Below are 13,707 nucleotides of genomic sequence, written 5' to 3'. Positions count from 1 at the left end.
TTCTGGAATATTTCCCCTTCAGCACGTACCTCATCTGTTAGGCAGCTTACCTGTGGATGGAGGTCTGCATGTGGATGGAGTCCCAGGGCTGATCTCCGGTGGAAGAAGAGGATCTTCCCCGTGGGGCACGCATAGAGACCTCCTCTTCTTTCTTCTCTGCCTTCCAGATTAACTATTCGGAACTTCTGGAGCCATGAAACTAGGTTGCCTTCAAATACCTTGGACCGATTGCTGGCCCTAAATTCCTTATATTCTCCTAAGATAGAAGTGCACTTCCTGAGTTTAGCGACAGATTTCCTGCTTGAAATGACCAGCCTGAGCCCTGACTTCCGGACTTCCCTGTTTGAGCACCCACTGTCAGAGTGTGAGTTTCAGGTGAGCTCTGGCCCTGTGAGCTGACTTTTCCGCCTGTTGGTCAGCAGACTTTGTCCACTGGTGTTAAATCCTTGCTTTTTTCTTTAATTCAGGTGTAATTAGGATTGTATTTGTTTTCAGTGCAGAAGGTAGTGATTTGATATTTGTATACATTACAGCATTATGACCGCAATAAATCTAGTTAACATCCATCACTGCCCATAGTTAGATGTTTTTTATCTTGCAATGAGAAGTTTCAAGATATACTGTCTTAGAAACTTCACGTATACAAATGGTGTTACTGATTGTAGTCACCATGTGTACATCGCCCCCCAGATCTTGCTTTACAACTGTAAGTTTGTGCCCATCTCCATCACCCCTCACCTCTGGCAACCACCAGTCTGTTCTCTGTTTCTATGAGCTTTTTTGGTTTTGTTTTGTTTTTTGTTGAGCGACTGAACTGAAGATCTTGCAGTATTTGTGTTTCTTTCTGACTTATTTCATGTAGCATAATACCTTCAGGGTATATCCATGTTGTTGCAGATGGCAGGATTTCACTCTTTTTCAAAGCTGAGTAGTGGCCCATCATTCGTGTGTGGTGTGTGTGCGTGCACGCTTGTGTGCTCACCACGCATTTTCTTTCTCCTTTCGTCTGCTGGTGGACGCTTAGGTTGTCTCCATATCCTGGCTGTGTAAGCAGTGCTGTTATGAACACTGGGGTGCCTATGTCTTTTCCCATTAGTGTTTTTGTTCTCTTCTGATAAATACCCAGCTGTGGGGTTGCTGGATCCTCTGGTGGTTCTATTTATAACTTCCTGAGGAACCTGCACTCTGCTGTCCACATGGCAGCAGCAGGTTGCACGCCCACCCACAGTGCACAGGGTGCCCTTCCCCCTCCTCAGCTGCAGGTGCCATCTCTCGTCTCCTGGTCACAGCCATATGGCAGGTGTCTGGTGATACCTCACTGAGGTTTGATTGGCGTTTCCCTGACGACTCATGAGCTGGCTTCCTGATTTTACTTGGAATCCACACACATTCTTCCTGAGACGCCCACTTGCACTTCACCCCACTTGCCCCCAATCCTGCACACAGCTCACCCTTGTCCTTTCAACCTCCATGGAGGCATTTCCCTCCCCTGGTCCCCCGACACGCCCCGTAGGTGCTTGTTTGCACCTCTGCCTGGCAGCACCACTGATGAGCCACAAGATGACTCAGAGACCCCCCACCCCATCCCCCCATGTCCCCAGCATCTCCTAGTCTGGTTATGTGGTGGGGGCAGTGGGGGCAGAGGAGTCGAGTCATTCCCTGAGCGTGGCAGTGAGCCTCTGAATGCAGGATGTTAGGAGGAAAAAAGCAGTTTTTCTCCCCAGTACTGATTGGTTTTATTTGTTGACAGATAACTGTTCTGTTAAAATTTTTAAATTTGAGAAAGTTGTTCTTCAGCTACTTCTTGCAGAGCTACGTGGAGTACAGTAATGTTTGTGGAGAGGACTGTGAAGTTTTAAATAAGCATTTGCACGTTCTGAGAAGGGCCGTGACTCACCTGACCCTCCCTCTGGCAGGAGTATACCATTGACCCCGACTGGCGCTTCCGGAGTACGGTCCTCACACCAATGTTTGTTGAGACTCAGGCCTCCCAGAGCACGCTCCAGGCCCGGACCCAGGACGGGTCTATCTCGGCTCGCAGGGCGATGGCGGGGCAGGTCCGGGCCACTCAGCAGCAGCTCGACTTCACGCCCACACAGAGCGCAGGTACTGCCTCCGCTGTGGGCATGCATGCCGGGGGTGCTGTGAAGGCCTCGATGGCGGGAGGGAAGATGGGTTGAGTCCCTGGGTTGTAGATTCGGGGGTGGGGTGGCGTCAAGGGGCCCTGGGGACAGAGGTGGGGATGGCTGTGCAACCACCAAATGTGCTGGGCTCTTCAGAGTGCGTGATATTGTCCGTTGGACTTTCTGTGTTTTTAACCACAATTTGAAAAAAGGGGAGAAAAGCATTATTTCTGACTGGAGAAAACAAGAAAGATTTCAGCACATGTAAGTTTTAGTTTGATTTTTGTCCGGAAAGATCTGTCTAGTGCATCCCATTTAAAACCACTTGTCTCAGAAGCAAAACAGAGCTAAACCAGATTCACTTACTGTGTTTGTAGTTCATTAAACTGCTCTTTCTCAAATGGTTCAGCCGTTTCCTTTGATCAGCAGAGTATCAGTTGTAGAGTAAAATCCCCAAGTCGTTTTTATGGAAATACTTCAGTGTTTTTCCTTTATGTAATTTTTTTCATACTCTGTTGTGGAAATAGGACTAACTTGGCCAATTACTGTGGGACCTTTAGACACTGATGTTAGAAATCACAGACCTTAGTGCCATGTAGATGCAGTGTCATCCTGACGGGCATGTGGTGGTCTCCCTCGTGCCCACAAGGAGAGGAGGTCCGGCTGCCGGGCCTTCCCTGGGACGTGGTAGCCCACCCTGGTAACTGCGGGCGGCCCTTCTCTCGAGCGGCGGGTCCCGGCCGAGGCGCCAGCCGAGCAGCACTGCTGTGACCCGCGCGTCGTGTGCGTTTGCAGGGGGAAGAGTGCTCTCCCACTGGCTGACGACAGGCAGCTCCGACCCTCTGGGCGGCAGCCTGGCCCCCACCGCCGAGGCCTCGTCTGCGTCCCTGCTGTTTGCCCATAAGAGGCCCGAGAGGCCCCGGGGGACGCCTGTGAAGTCTGTGGGGCCTGAATTTGGGAAGAAAAGGCTGGGCCTCCTTGAGGATGAGGTGGACGATGGAGGACAAGGTAAAAGATCACCGAGCTGTGTTGAAACGCCTGCCTCTGCAAGCTCATGACTGTTCTTGAGTCCGGGTGGCCTGTGTGGAGCCCGGCACCATGTGGGAGCCTGGTTTGGGGTCCAGAAAACGGTTGCCTGAACTGGCTCGGCCTCTCACTCAGGGGCCCCAGGTGTCTAGGGGCCATGGTATGAGCAGGATAGGGAAGCTGAGTCAGAGAGTTTGGGTCCGGGGGCTGGGAGGGTCAGGGCAGGCCTGAGGGCGGGAATGAGGATGCAGACATTCAGCTCACCAGGGGTGGGAGTGTGCTCCAGGAGGGGCCCCGGCCAGATGCCCCCCAGACTCACCGGAAGCCCCCAGCCCCATCTCCTCGGGCCCCTTCCCCAGTCAGCCTCATCCGCTCAGCCAGGCCCTCAGTGTTGCTTCCGCATCTTCATTTGGCGTTACTGGGGCCCCCTTTCCTTGGGGTCTTGGTCACTTTCTCCCTTGCCTACCCCCTCCCCCACACTGTCACCAACGTCCTAAACAGGTCTTGCTATGGCTTGGCTCACGTGGGGCACGTGGGGCTTCTCTCCTTTCTCGTGCGGTCACTGTTCATGGGTGTTAATGGCCTCTGTTTCTTTTTTTGTGGAAGTAGAGTTGTGTTGATTTCTCCTGAATGGCACAGTGATCTACCTGCATATATCTATATGTATACATATTCTTTCTCATTAGGAAACGGTTTCCCTTTTCACCCATGGGTGTTTTTGCCAATAATTTCCAAATGTCAGTTTTCTCTTGTAGGAATTCCACCTTGACTGTCAGACCCGAGGGGTTATCCTTCTGATTTTCCCTTCTTACCATCTCTGCTCGGCTCTGGGCACGGCATTACCTTCTGACTGTGCTTGTGCATGACGACATCCAGTCTCTAGTTCCCACAAGCTTCTGTGCTTTCGGAAAGTCCCTTCTGTGCCCTGTTACAGGACCTACTCTGCTCTTGTGATAAAGGGTCATTTGAAAAACTTTTTCCCTAGATGGTCTGCTTTCAACATTTTCTGCCCCCCCCCCCAATTGCTTTGGTTCCTACCTTTCTTATTTGAAGCTTTGCTGAAACGTCTGCTGATTTTTGGCTTTTGCTGTGTCCAGGCAGGCAATAACCGGCATTGGGAGTGGTGGCTGCACACTGGGTGTGCTGACTGGCCTCACCAGACGTGGAGGCCTCCGTTTTGTACTGAGTGGTCCCCCTCCGAGGCCAGGTCTCCCCCCTCCTGCCTGCATGTCCAGGCCTGGTGCTGGGGCAGCCCTGGGTTCCCCGATGGTCCCGACTGGGGGGGCTCTGCTCCAGCCGTGTGGCCCCGTACTTCCAGCCTCAGCCTTGCATTTCCAAGCCCCTTCTTTCCCCGAGATGTCCGAGCCCTGCCTGCTTCCTCCATGCAGCCTCAGTTCTCCAGCTTCTAAAACTGCGCTTCACAGGCTTAGGTTGTTTTGGAAATAGAGCTGAGGAGAGTAGGAGATGGAGCTGAGCAGATGCCTCACTTCATGTCAGCAATTCTGGGGAGGAGGGGACGGACATTAGCCGTGCATAACCAACCTGCTGCCTGCTCTTCAGGTCCAGATAATCGTGCAGAAATACTGCGATTACGCAGACGATTTCTAAAGGACCAAGAAAAGCTGAGTTTGATTTATGCCAGAAAAGGTGTTGTTGAGCAAAAGCGAGAAAAGGTTTGTACCCATTTTTGGAATTTGGTTGGAAATAGCTGTTTTCTATCATAGGATGTGTGCCCAGGAGATGTCTTCCTGGCTGGCCTAGGCCGGATTGCAGAGGTGGCCCATGCGACCCCACCTCCAGGTGTTGCCTGAGCCCCACTGCTCTGCTGGGGGGTGGGAGGTGCTGTTCTCTCTGGACAGACGGGCTTTCTGCACGAGGTGGAGACCAGAGCCCCCCGCCCCTGGTGTCACGCCTCTCAGGTGCAGTCCCCGCAGCCTCGAGGCCGAGCCCTGACGCTGTGGCTGAGGGCAAACAAACAGGGGCTGCTCTCCTGGAGGCTGGTGGGGGGCCGGGTGAGGAGCGTGGCCAGTCCTGAGCTCCCCACTGCAGACACATGTGTGGCATGAAGGGATGGTTGAACGTTTCTCCCAATGTGGAAGTAACAGCAGAAGTTGTTCAGCCCTAGAGTCAGTGTGAGATACAGATCAGTGATGTTGACAGGCTGTTCTAGGACTGGACTGTGGGTGAGACCCTATTATAACCCACAGAGATGACGACAGGCTGTTCTAGGACTGGACTGTGGGTGAGAATCCTGTCTCCTTTGTGACTCAGTTTAAATCCTCAGCCACTTCACTTCCAAGTCTGAGTGTGAAATGGTCAGAAGGTTCCACTGTCTTCTGTGGAAAGACTGGACTTCCCCATATCTCTAACCACAGCACTGCAGGCCAAGGGCCGGCCCCACCCAGCGTAGGGTCCTTTGCTCCAGCCTCCTCATTAAGCCTGAGTCCTGCCTGGGGCTTCTTGAGGGGACAGGGCGGGGGTGGGATAGAGGTGCCGGGCTGATCGCCGAGGGTCTCAGGGAATGGATGGGGTGTGGCCTGGGACCTGGGGTGGCCTTGCTAGGTGTCGTCACCACTCTCAGCAGATGCGTTTGGGGGTCCCCTCTGCTCTTGGAGCTGCAGAGCAGTGTGCGGCAGACGGAGAAGCTGGGCAGCCGCAGGGGTTAGCCAGGATGTATGCATGTGAGGGAGTGCCCTGTGGGGGGAACAGGGCCCGCAGGGTGAACCTGGCCCCGCAGGGGGAGCAGGCCCTTGCCAATGGAACCGGTACCAGCAGGGGGAATGGGGCCCGAAGGGGGAACGCCTGCATAGAGCAGGGCCAGCTGGGGCCAGTGGGCTCTGTAGCCAAGGTTTGTCTTGAGAGTGACAAAGAAATACAATCCTCTCATTTGTGGGTTGAAAAAGTTTTAAATCAAGTTATCTAATTTCAGAGAAACTCAGATTTCTTTGTAATAGATCTTTAAATAATCTTCCCATTGCACATCTAACACTGGTTTTGGGCTTATTGTCTGCCACTTTGATCAAGTGTAGCGACTAGAGTGTCTTGGATAGAATTGACCTTGATTCACTTTTGTCAGTGGCAGGCGAGGATGGTTTCATCACCCAAGCCCTACTCTTTAGATGAAAGTTGTAACCTTCCTGTATCGCTGATGATTGTAGGAGATCAAGAGTGAGTTGAAAATGAAGCATGAGGCCCAGGTTGTCTTGTACAGAAGTTACCGCCGTGGAGACCTTCCTGACATCCAGATTCCACACAGCAGCCTGATCACCCCACTGCAGGCTGTGGCCCAGGTCAGTGCGGGGCCGGCACACGCTCTGGGGCCGTTGCCTCTTGCAAGAAACAGGGGTGACCTGTCCCCCACACAGGCCTCAGTGCTGAGCCTCATCCCAAGTCCTGGCTCCTGGGGACCCCGCCGTGGGGTCCCATCCAGCACTTTGCTTTGGGCCCAGTGTCTCTGTGTGCCAGTCACACCGCACTCTTTTTCTCACCAGTGATGTTGGTGGGAATGAAATAGTATGTAAGTAGCTGCACCACTTAAATCATTGATTATACAAAACCCTCTTGTGCGGTGATCGGGAAGGTCAGTGGTATTAGCATCCTCCTCCGAAATTCCCAGGCACAGCGGACTGAAATACTCCTTTCTGTTGTTAGGGTGACCACGAGCTTCAGGAGTGAGTGAGGTTCTGTAGCTGAGTGCTCTGAGATGAAAAGGATATTTATCCTTAAAAGTCTGGTTAAGATTCCTTTGACTTTAATGAAGTAATTTAAAAAATCTTTATACTGTGTCATATAGTACATAATTAGGTACTGAAACTTGATGCCTCATATCTTTACTGTACTTAAGTTTGCGGTACTAATATTGATCATAAGTGATAAGTGAAAGTCGCTCAATTGCGTCTGACTCCTTGCGACCCCATGGACTATACAGTCCATGAAATTCTCCAAGCCAGAACACTGGAGTGGGTAGCCTTTCCCTTTTCCAGGGAATCTTCCCAACCTAGGGCTCGAACCCAGGTCTCCCGCATTGCAGGCAGTTTCTTTACCAGCTGAACCATTGGGAAAGCCCAATATTGATCATAATAAAAGGTTACATCTGTGTAGCCCATTACTGCTTTATAAGCTTTTTACTTACCTAACTATTTATAAAGTGATAGGAATTTGCAAAATAGCTTACACCCCCATGTCCCTTCCCAGCTTTCCTCGGGGGGCACAGTCCTCCAGTGACGTTGCCCAGCGTGGTGACCGGTGGCAGCACTTGATGTTTCAGGCCGGGCTCTGATGCATGTGCAAGTCAGCACACCTGTCCCCCTTGGCAATGTCTTACAGAGAGACCCTCTCGTCGCGAGGCAGCTCTTCGGCAGCCTGTGCTCGGGGATCCTGAGGGAGTCGGGCGAGCGCAGGACTGCAGCTGAGGGGCGGGGCGCCACCCAGAAGCTCCTGCAGGACTTCACGCACTTCCTGGACACCAGCTTCTCCTTCTTCCCGCCCTTCGTGTCCTGTATCCAGGTGAGGTTGTCGGCACGCCTGTGTCTCAGTGGCTCTGCTGGTTTCCCAGTTGCAGTGTGGGTTTAACATAGCAGCTGGACTCTGGTGGGGCCACTTCCTCCCAGGTGGCTTGGGGCAGCTTATTTATTCTTTTTGGCTGTGCTGGGTCTTCCCTGCCGTGTGGGCTCTTTTCTGGTTGTGCTGGCTGGGGGTGCGGGGGCCTGCTCTTTTGTTGTGGTGCACGGGCTCTTCGTTGCCGTGGCTTCTCTTGTGTAGCTCAGGCTCTGGGGCACGGACTTCAGTAGTCGTGGGTCCTGGGCTCTAGAGCACAGGCTCGGTAGTTTGGCACCTGGGCTTAGTTTCTCCACGGGATGTGGAATCTTTCCAGACCAGAGATTGAACCTGTGTCTCCTGCCTTGATAGGCAGATTCTACCACTAAGCCACCAGGGAAGCCCCAATTAATTTGTATTTTTTTTTAAATTTATATATGACAGAATAATCTGAGATCCAACTTAATACAAAGTTGCTCTGACTGTGTGTCAGCTCGTCCCTGCAGGTTCTGGTCACACCTGCATGTCACGTGGCACCCAGCCCTGCTGTCACCTTCAGGGACATTGATGGAGTGTGTGCCTACCTGTGCACTGGGTGGGGACCAGGCAGTGGGGACACAGAACTACACTCAATGGGGGCAGGCGGAGAGCAGGCAGAGGTGGAAGGTCATGAGGGCATGGCACGTGATGCAGAAGTGGGTGGGGTGCAGGGCCTGGTGGGCAGATCAGTGGGCCACACCTTGCTGGGGGCTGGGGGGGTGCTCTGCACCATTGCAGACATGGGGGACACAGGTGTCAGAGAAGGTTTCCACAGCAATGCAGTTCGAACAGAGGACTAGTGTAGATGTACTTTTGTAACCACTAAGCATACTTATTAGGGGATTAAGAAATATTTTCTTTATACTCAAAACGTGGATAATTACAAAGCCCCTAATAGAAAATCATCTGGATTCATGTCAGTATTTTTGTAATTAGTTACGTCCTTGGAGTAATTTAAAAATTATGTTCTTTAATGCTATTTATCAGTAGCTGTGGTTTGCAAACTGGGTAATAATTCCTTGAGATGAAGTATTTATTATGCCTACTTTGTTCTTTTCCACGCAGCATGAAACTGTTAATACAGTTTCTTTTTATGTACTCTACTTTTATTGGTTTATAATTTACATGTAGAATTCTTTCATTGGTTTTCTCCTGGCAATACCAGAGACAGGGCTTGAGAAATTATATTGCATCAGCCACTGTTTCAGAGTAAGTTTCTCTTCACATTGTATTCTGCAGTGATTTTTTTATATCTGAATTTTTACTTTTGCAGTTTTGTCCACTGCTGTTTAGGGCAGTCTTGATAAGTAACTTACCGCCCTGCAGCTTGCCTTTGGGCCCGGAACTGGGGGAGCCACGTGGGAGGGATGCACGTGCAGACTTGGTCTGAAACTGTGTGTGAAGGGCTCCATGTCTTTCTCCTGTGACTGCTAACGCCAGAACTTAGTGTTTGGTAAAACGAGTTACTCCTGGTTAAAGACCCTCTCACTGAAGGACTGCGTGTCTGTGTCTTGCCAGGAGATCAGCTGCCAACACGCCGACCTGCTGAGCCTCGACCCGGCTCTGGTCAGTGGGGCCGGCCTGGCGGGCCTGCAGCAGCCTGGGGCCATCTGCCTGCTGGAGGAGGCACTGTTGCGACTGGCACCCCAGGAGCCGCCTGCCAAGCGTGCACGGGGGAGGCCTAGCCTGCCCCCCGACGTCGGCAGGTGGATGGAACTTGCCAAGTAAGCTCTGGGCCCCGACCCTGCTGTGGCCAAAATGATGCGTCTAACATAGTTACTTTATCTGGGCAACACACATCCTGTCTGAGTCTTCTCTTACCTGAGGTTTATCATGAGAAACCCAGGGCCTAATTCTCAGGCACTGGATTGTGAGGGCACTGGATTAGGGTGAGACTGGACATGCACTTTTCCTGTAGCAATGGTTTTGAGATATTCCCAGTTCTGGGAAAAGCGTAAAAGAGCGTCTCTGTCGTGTAGTCGCTCCTGTCCCTGTGCCTGCGAGAGGCGAGCAGTAGGCGCTGTGTCCTGCCAAGGAGCCTCGCAGCCCGGGTGTGGCCCGTCCCCTGGGGGATGAGTCCTGGGGCTGCTGCTCTGCCCACAGGCTATTCCCACCCTGTCGTGTTCTCTGTGGGCTTGGATGGTTGTGACACCTTGTGTGGGCACGCCGAAGACAGGAAGAAGTCTCCAGGGAGGAGGGAATGGACTTTCAGACACCTGAGCCTGTCTTCAAGTGGGAGGCTTCGCTGATGGGCCAACAAATTTGTGTTGACATCAAAGTCAAAACTCTAGCACATGTTCAGGCTCTCAGTAACATCGAGACAGCCATTGCATGTGGAGTACATGGCATCTGTAGGGCCAGAACTAGTTTACCTGCTTCTGGGTTTTGGACCAGATTCCAGAAAGGTCACCACAGATAAATGTTTCAGTGATGGAGTGACATAGAACAGTCTCATTTAATGAGTCAACTTGTACATTGTAAACCTATGATATTTTCAGATTTTACGTTAAATGCACTTTAGAATGGGCTTCCCAAGGTGATGCTATTGGTAAAGCGCCACTAGTGGTTAGTGGCAAAGAACCAGCCTACCAACGCAGGAGACATAAGAGACACAGGTTTGATTCCTGGGTCGGGAAGATCCCCTGGAGGAGGGAGGGCATGGCAGCCCACTCCGGTATTCTTGCCTGGAGAATCCCATGGACAGAGAAGCCTGGTGGGCTACAGTCCGTGGGGTCACGAGAAGTCAGATGCAACTGAAGTGACGGAGCACACAAGCGTGCACTTTAGAATAATTTCTGCCTTCTGTATGGCTCAAGTAATAAAACGTAATGGTAACTTCAAAATTTTTAAGATTTTATGTTTTAACAAAACAATATGACATCTTTTTTAGTTATTATAATTGTGGCATCTTGGTTTAATATAATTTCAAGAAAGACTTTAAAAATGTTGGGCATTCACTGATTTGTCCTCTTTTTTTTTTTTTTTTTGATCTGTTTCATAGACTGTATAGGTCGATCGGGGAGTATGACATCCTCCGTGGTATTTTCAGCAGTGAGATTGGAACAAAGCAGATCACGCAGGATGCACTGTTAGCAGAAGCAAGAAGTGACTATTCTGAAGCTGCCAGGCTGTATAATGAGGTAGAGTTGATCTCCAGCAAGTGTGTTGTTGCTTTACCACTTTTGTTCTCTGGATGGAAAAACACTGTCAACTTTAGAATTTAGACCTTCAAATATTCAGCTATATTCCTTAACTTTTACACAAAGATTACTACCAGAAAATGGTTTCATAATAACTGAACATGAACTAGTTATTGTTCTGTCTCATACTCTTTTTAAGAAAATACTGAATCAAAGAGAAAGTGTTTTTTACCAAGTTATTATGAAATTGTAAAATGTCATTTCAGTATCTGGTATTGTTATATAGTTTCTGTTTGAGTAGATTGTTTCCACTCTGCAAGTAAAACTTATAAAAAGGTAGATGAGAGCTGGTTTGGGGAAATTCAGTTTTGCACGTCTTGTGTTGGGAGTTGTCCGTGGCTGAGTATGGATGTGTGGCAGGTCACACTTGCAGTTGAGGGCCTGTGGCCTGTGCGAGACATCTAAATGGTGAAACCTTCTGCAGTTTTCTATAAATGTCCTGTTTTCTAATTTTCATTCTAAGAACTTTTCAAGTGGTAAAGACTCTACAGTATTTACATCAAATTAAGGGCAATTTTCAGTTTTCAGCTTATTAATTGACTTTACAGTTAAGTTCCCCAAAGAAGTGGTTCTGTCCTAGCTGGGATTTTTAATATTCATTTGACAGTTAGGTTCCCTCAAGTTAACTCTCTTTTCCCTTTTTTCTCTACCTGTCATAAATCTGACAGTGATTATTCTTAGTGTGAATGTTACATGTTTCCAATTTGGTAAAATAATCTTTGCAGGCCCTCAACACACAGGAGTGGGCAGACGGCGAGCCCACGGAAGCCGAGAAGGACTTCTGGGAACTTGCATCCCTTGACTGCTACAACCAGCTGGCTGAGTGGAAGTCGCTGGAGTACTGCTCCACGGCTAGCACTGATGGCGAGGGCATCCCGGACCTGAGCAAGATGTGGAGCGAGCCCTTCTATCAGGTGTGGGGCCATCTATGAGGTCACCCAAGTAGATGTCCTCGATGGTCAAGTGCTCTCTCATTAATGAGAGTGAAGTTGCTCACTCGTGTCTGACTCTTTTGCAACCCCATGGACTGTAGCCTATCAGGTTCCACCATCCATGGGATTTTCCAGGCAAGAATACTGGAGTGGGGTGCCATTTCCTTCTCCAGGAGATATTCCCGACTCAGGGTTTGAACCTGGGTCTCCTGCATTGTAGGCAGATGCTTTACCGTCTGAGCCACCAGGGAAGTCTCATTAATGAAGGTGTTTAAAACTTTTCAGAAACAGGAAAGTGGTTGTAAAGCATTAGACTGTTTAAATAACTTGACTCCCCCAAACTCCATAATATTGTGAAACCACTGTGCTTCCCTCATAGCTCAGTTGGTAAAGAATCTGCCCGCAATCCAGGAGACCCCGGTTAAATTCCTGGGTTGAGAAGATCCGCTAGAGAAGGGATAGGCTACCCACTCCAGTATTCTTAGGCTCACCTTGTGGCTCAGCTGGTAAAGAATCCGCCTGCAGTGCGGGAGACCTGGGTTGAATCCCTGGGTTGGGAAGATTCCCTGGAGAAGGGAGAGGCCACCTACTCCAGTATTCTGGCCTGGAGAATTCCATGGACTGTATAGGCCATGGGGTCACAAAGAGTCGGACATGACTGAGCAATTTTCACTCACTCACTCACTGTGCTCTTAGCTAATGCTTTCAAAATAAGCAGATGCCTTTACAAAGGAATGTTAGCCTCCCTGGGGTGCCCATAGGGAGAGTGTTTCCTGTTGTGTCTGCACTGCACATGGGCCTCACTGGGCTGGTCTGGCGCCCATCTGCACCGCTGCCCTTGCCCAGCCTGCAGGTCCTCACTAGGTACTGAACGTCCGGTTCTCTTTCTGCTACAAGTAGTTTCCGTTTTCTATAGAACGTGTTCCTGTATGTTTTGTGGTTATAAAATGAGCAATTGTAGATGAACTTGCTTTAAAGATTGTGGCCTTAGGTTGGAAACATTAAGCGCCATCATTTGAACCTGTGACGTGACACCGCAGATGCATGGCGATGCCATCTCACGCTGTCACACCCATTCTTGCTCTGCAGGAGGCCTGCCTGCCATACATGGTGCGCAGCAAGCTGAAGCTGCTGCTGCGCGGGGAGGGCGACCAGGCGCTGCTGACCTTTGTGGACGAGGCACTGACCTCGGAGATGCGGAAGGCCCTGCTCGAGCTCCGCTACAGCCAGGAGCTGAGTCTCCTCTACCTCCTGCAGGACGACATGGACAGGGCCAAGTATTACATCCAGAACTGCATCCAGATGTTCATGCAGGTAACCTGGGCGTGCCCGCCGGGGCTGCGCTATTCCTGTGAGCTTGGGTCGACATGGGCGGTTCTCTGGCCACTTGCCCCTGATTCCCTGCACACCAGCCAACGGCCTGGAGCCTTTTAGTGCCTGTTTCTGACTTAGAAAGTTCCTTTTGTTTTCCCTTGGGGTTTTCTTTCTCTCCCTGGACAAGTACCTGAGAGCAGGCCCCACCCCCAGGCATGTGGGTGGGAGGTGGTCATGCAGGAGGGTCGTGCGGCCCCGCCAGCCAGGGTCTGTCCTGCCTCTGAGGTTGGCCATTACGTTGTTAAAGCCAATTCTTGTGTAGAGTCCCCGAATGTTTGTTGTTGCTGAACATAGACATTCACTGTCTTTATTCTAGTTTTTAAACATGTTTGAGGTTGAGTAGCAGTCCACTCGAAGTTTATGGAAGGAGAAAGGTTGGCTTCTATAGTTGGCAGTTCTGTATTATAGGATATTGTGATTTTTAAGAATTGGTGGGGAATGGAGGCAGCAGCACCTGATTGTATAGCTCTTATTGAT

The 13,707-nt window shown here is 50.5% G+C and overlaps 1 protein-coding gene across 1 annotated transcript in view; it reads left to right on the top strand.

Annotated features, from left to right (window-relative positions):
- PRKDC (protein kinase, DNA-activated, catalytic subunit) overlaps nt 1-13,707 on the top strand; it is a 128,015-nt gene that overhangs the window by 80,565 nt on the left and 33,743 nt on the right. The window contains exons 57-66 of the mRNA XM_040261177.1: nt 168-375; nt 1,917-2,106; nt 2,919-3,131; nt 4,710-4,822; nt 6,308-6,439; nt 7,476-7,655; nt 9,243-9,448; nt 10,726-10,864; nt 11,650-11,838; nt 12,946-13,170. Of these exons, the coding sequence (XP_040117111.1) occupies nt 168-375; nt 1,917-2,106; nt 2,919-3,131; nt 4,710-4,822; nt 6,308-6,439; nt 7,476-7,655; nt 9,243-9,448; nt 10,726-10,864; nt 11,650-11,838; nt 12,946-13,170 (1,795 nt within the window). The remainder of the gene's footprint in view (nt 1-167; nt 376-1,916; nt 2,107-2,918; nt 3,132-4,709; nt 4,823-6,307; nt 6,440-7,475; nt 7,656-9,242; nt 9,449-10,725; nt 10,865-11,649; nt 11,839-12,945; nt 13,171-13,707) is intronic.

This window comes from Oryx dammah, unplaced genomic scaffold (genome assembly GCF_014754425.2).
Source record: "Oryx dammah isolate SB20612 unplaced genomic scaffold, SCBI_Odam_1.1 HiC_scaffold_19, whole genome shotgun sequence".
NCBI lineage: Eukaryota > Metazoa > Chordata > Mammalia > Artiodactyla > Bovidae > Oryx > Oryx dammah.
Note: the sequence above shows the minus strand (reverse complement) of the source record. Positions and strands in the feature narration are given on the sequence as shown.